At 58.7% G+C, this 1,718-nt stretch overlaps 1 protein-coding gene across 1 annotated transcript in view; it reads right to left on the bottom strand.

Annotated features, from left to right (window-relative positions):
- Positions 1-646: 646 nt before the first annotated feature.
- LOC103800709 (protein crumbs homolog 2-like) overlaps positions 647-1,718 on the bottom strand; it is a 30,469-nt gene continuing 29,397 nt past the window's right edge. Inside the window, 1 exon segment of the mRNA XM_009073092.1 lies at positions 647-865. Within this exon segment, the coding sequence (XP_009071340.1) occupies positions 647-865 (219 nt within the window).

The raw sequence follows: 1,718 nt of genomic DNA, 5'->3' as shown, positions 1-1,718 counted from the left end.
CACGTCCAGCCCAGCACAGTGGGACCTACTGCAGGGAGTGCTGTGGCAGCTCTGGCCCAGCCATGGAAGGGCAGCAGCAGCTCCACGAAGGATGTCCCAACACTCACTCACCTGGCTTAGCCTTGCAGAGGGGGCACAGGCACATGTTTTTTGAAACAACCATATTATTCACATTATTTCTGAATACAGTGGTTTCATTCCCCTTAACTTGCTCTGCCTCACTGACCTGTACTGTGCTTTACCTGCTGCCTGCAGGCAGCGAGAGCTGCCAGAGCTCTGAGCCCCCGGTGCCGGCCCCGCTGGCACCCTGTCTGTCAGCAGGGCTGTGCCCCCTCTGCCACAGCTGCTGCTTCCACTCTGACCCCTCCACTCACCCCTCTGCAACTGGTGGTGTCCAGCCCGAGGCTGCTCTCTTGCTGGCAGAGCAGTTTGGTACAAACTGTTTGTGGGATGAGCTGCAGCAACAAGCTCATTGAGCAGGTGAATGTCCCTGCCCTGACAGCAGGGAGGTGCCTGTGGCCTATGAAGCAGCTGAAAGCAGAACAGACCTGTCCTACACAAACACACTGCAACACCTAAGACGAGACACTGCAGCAGCTCCATGGCTGTCACAGCACGACACGGCACCTGTTGGTGGCCACAGGACTTAGATCAGCCGCTCGGTCGGGGGCATCTTGATTACGTTCCACATTTCCACTCGGGCCCCATCCTTCTCCTGCCGGCTGGGGCTGTAGGTTCCCTGAGTTGCTCTCCTCCTCTTCATGGCAATCGCCGTGGCTGCAACCACCGCGAGGAGCAGGGCAGCGCCCGCAGCCCCGACCGCTCCCACCACGGAGGAGTGGCTGAGGTGTGCCCACACTCGCTGCTGCGGTAGAACAGGGAGTTACTCAGAGCTTCCACCTGGACGGTGCTGCACATCACATCCCTCAGCTCCCCCCTTTCCCTGTCCCCTCCCTGTCACACAAAGCGCAGGGAATGTGGAGGAGGCTGGTGACCCTTTCCTGCTCACCTCTCCCCTCCATGCATGCCCAAAGTGCAGTGTCTGGCAGCAGGCACTGCCCATGGCTCCAAGCCTGGAGTCCTGCCTGCACCTTCCCTGCACGGTACCCATGGGAATGTCTAACAGCACCGCATCACTCAACATGGATTTGCAGAAGGACTTAGGTCATTCCTGACAATTCCCTGTAACACAGGGGCTGTCACGGGGCAGGAGGTCACAGCTGCTGTTGCTGTTGAAGACTGTGAAAACCTCACACACCTGAGCTGAGAGAGCTTTGAGTGTTTTTCAGCTGTAGACAAAACCAGAGCAGAATATACAAACCAAACCATGACACCCTCCACACAGCTCCTTGGTGGTCCCCAGAGAGCTGACCCTGTCACTGGTGCCTCCTTTCCCCCTGCCTTTAGAGCAGAACTGAACTGTGCCACGGCTGCCTGGGAGGTGGGACTGGAGCCACAGCTTCAGCCCCTGCCCAGCTCCTGCAGAGGTGAGGCTGGGGCAGTCCAGGGGCAGGGCAGGAGGGAGAGCAGAGGCTCACTGGGAGCCACCGGTGTGCAATCAGCTCCGTGAATGGGCCCAGCTGGAGCAGCTCTCAGACACCAACTGCCTTGCACACCTAAGTCCATGTCTTCATGACCAGGCCTTAAGGAAACTGGGATGGGGTGGATCTGCTGCTGCAAGTGCTGGGAAGAGACCAAGGTCCAAGCAGACCTTGCAG

Source organism: Acanthisitta chloris, unplaced genomic scaffold (assembly GCF_000695815.1).
Source record: "Acanthisitta chloris isolate BGI_N310 unplaced genomic scaffold, ASM69581v1 scaffold12544, whole genome shotgun sequence".
Classification (NCBI taxonomy): domain Eukaryota; kingdom Metazoa; phylum Chordata; class Aves; order Passeriformes; family Acanthisittidae; genus Acanthisitta; species Acanthisitta chloris.
This window is presented reverse-complemented; position numbering and strand designations above follow the sequence as displayed.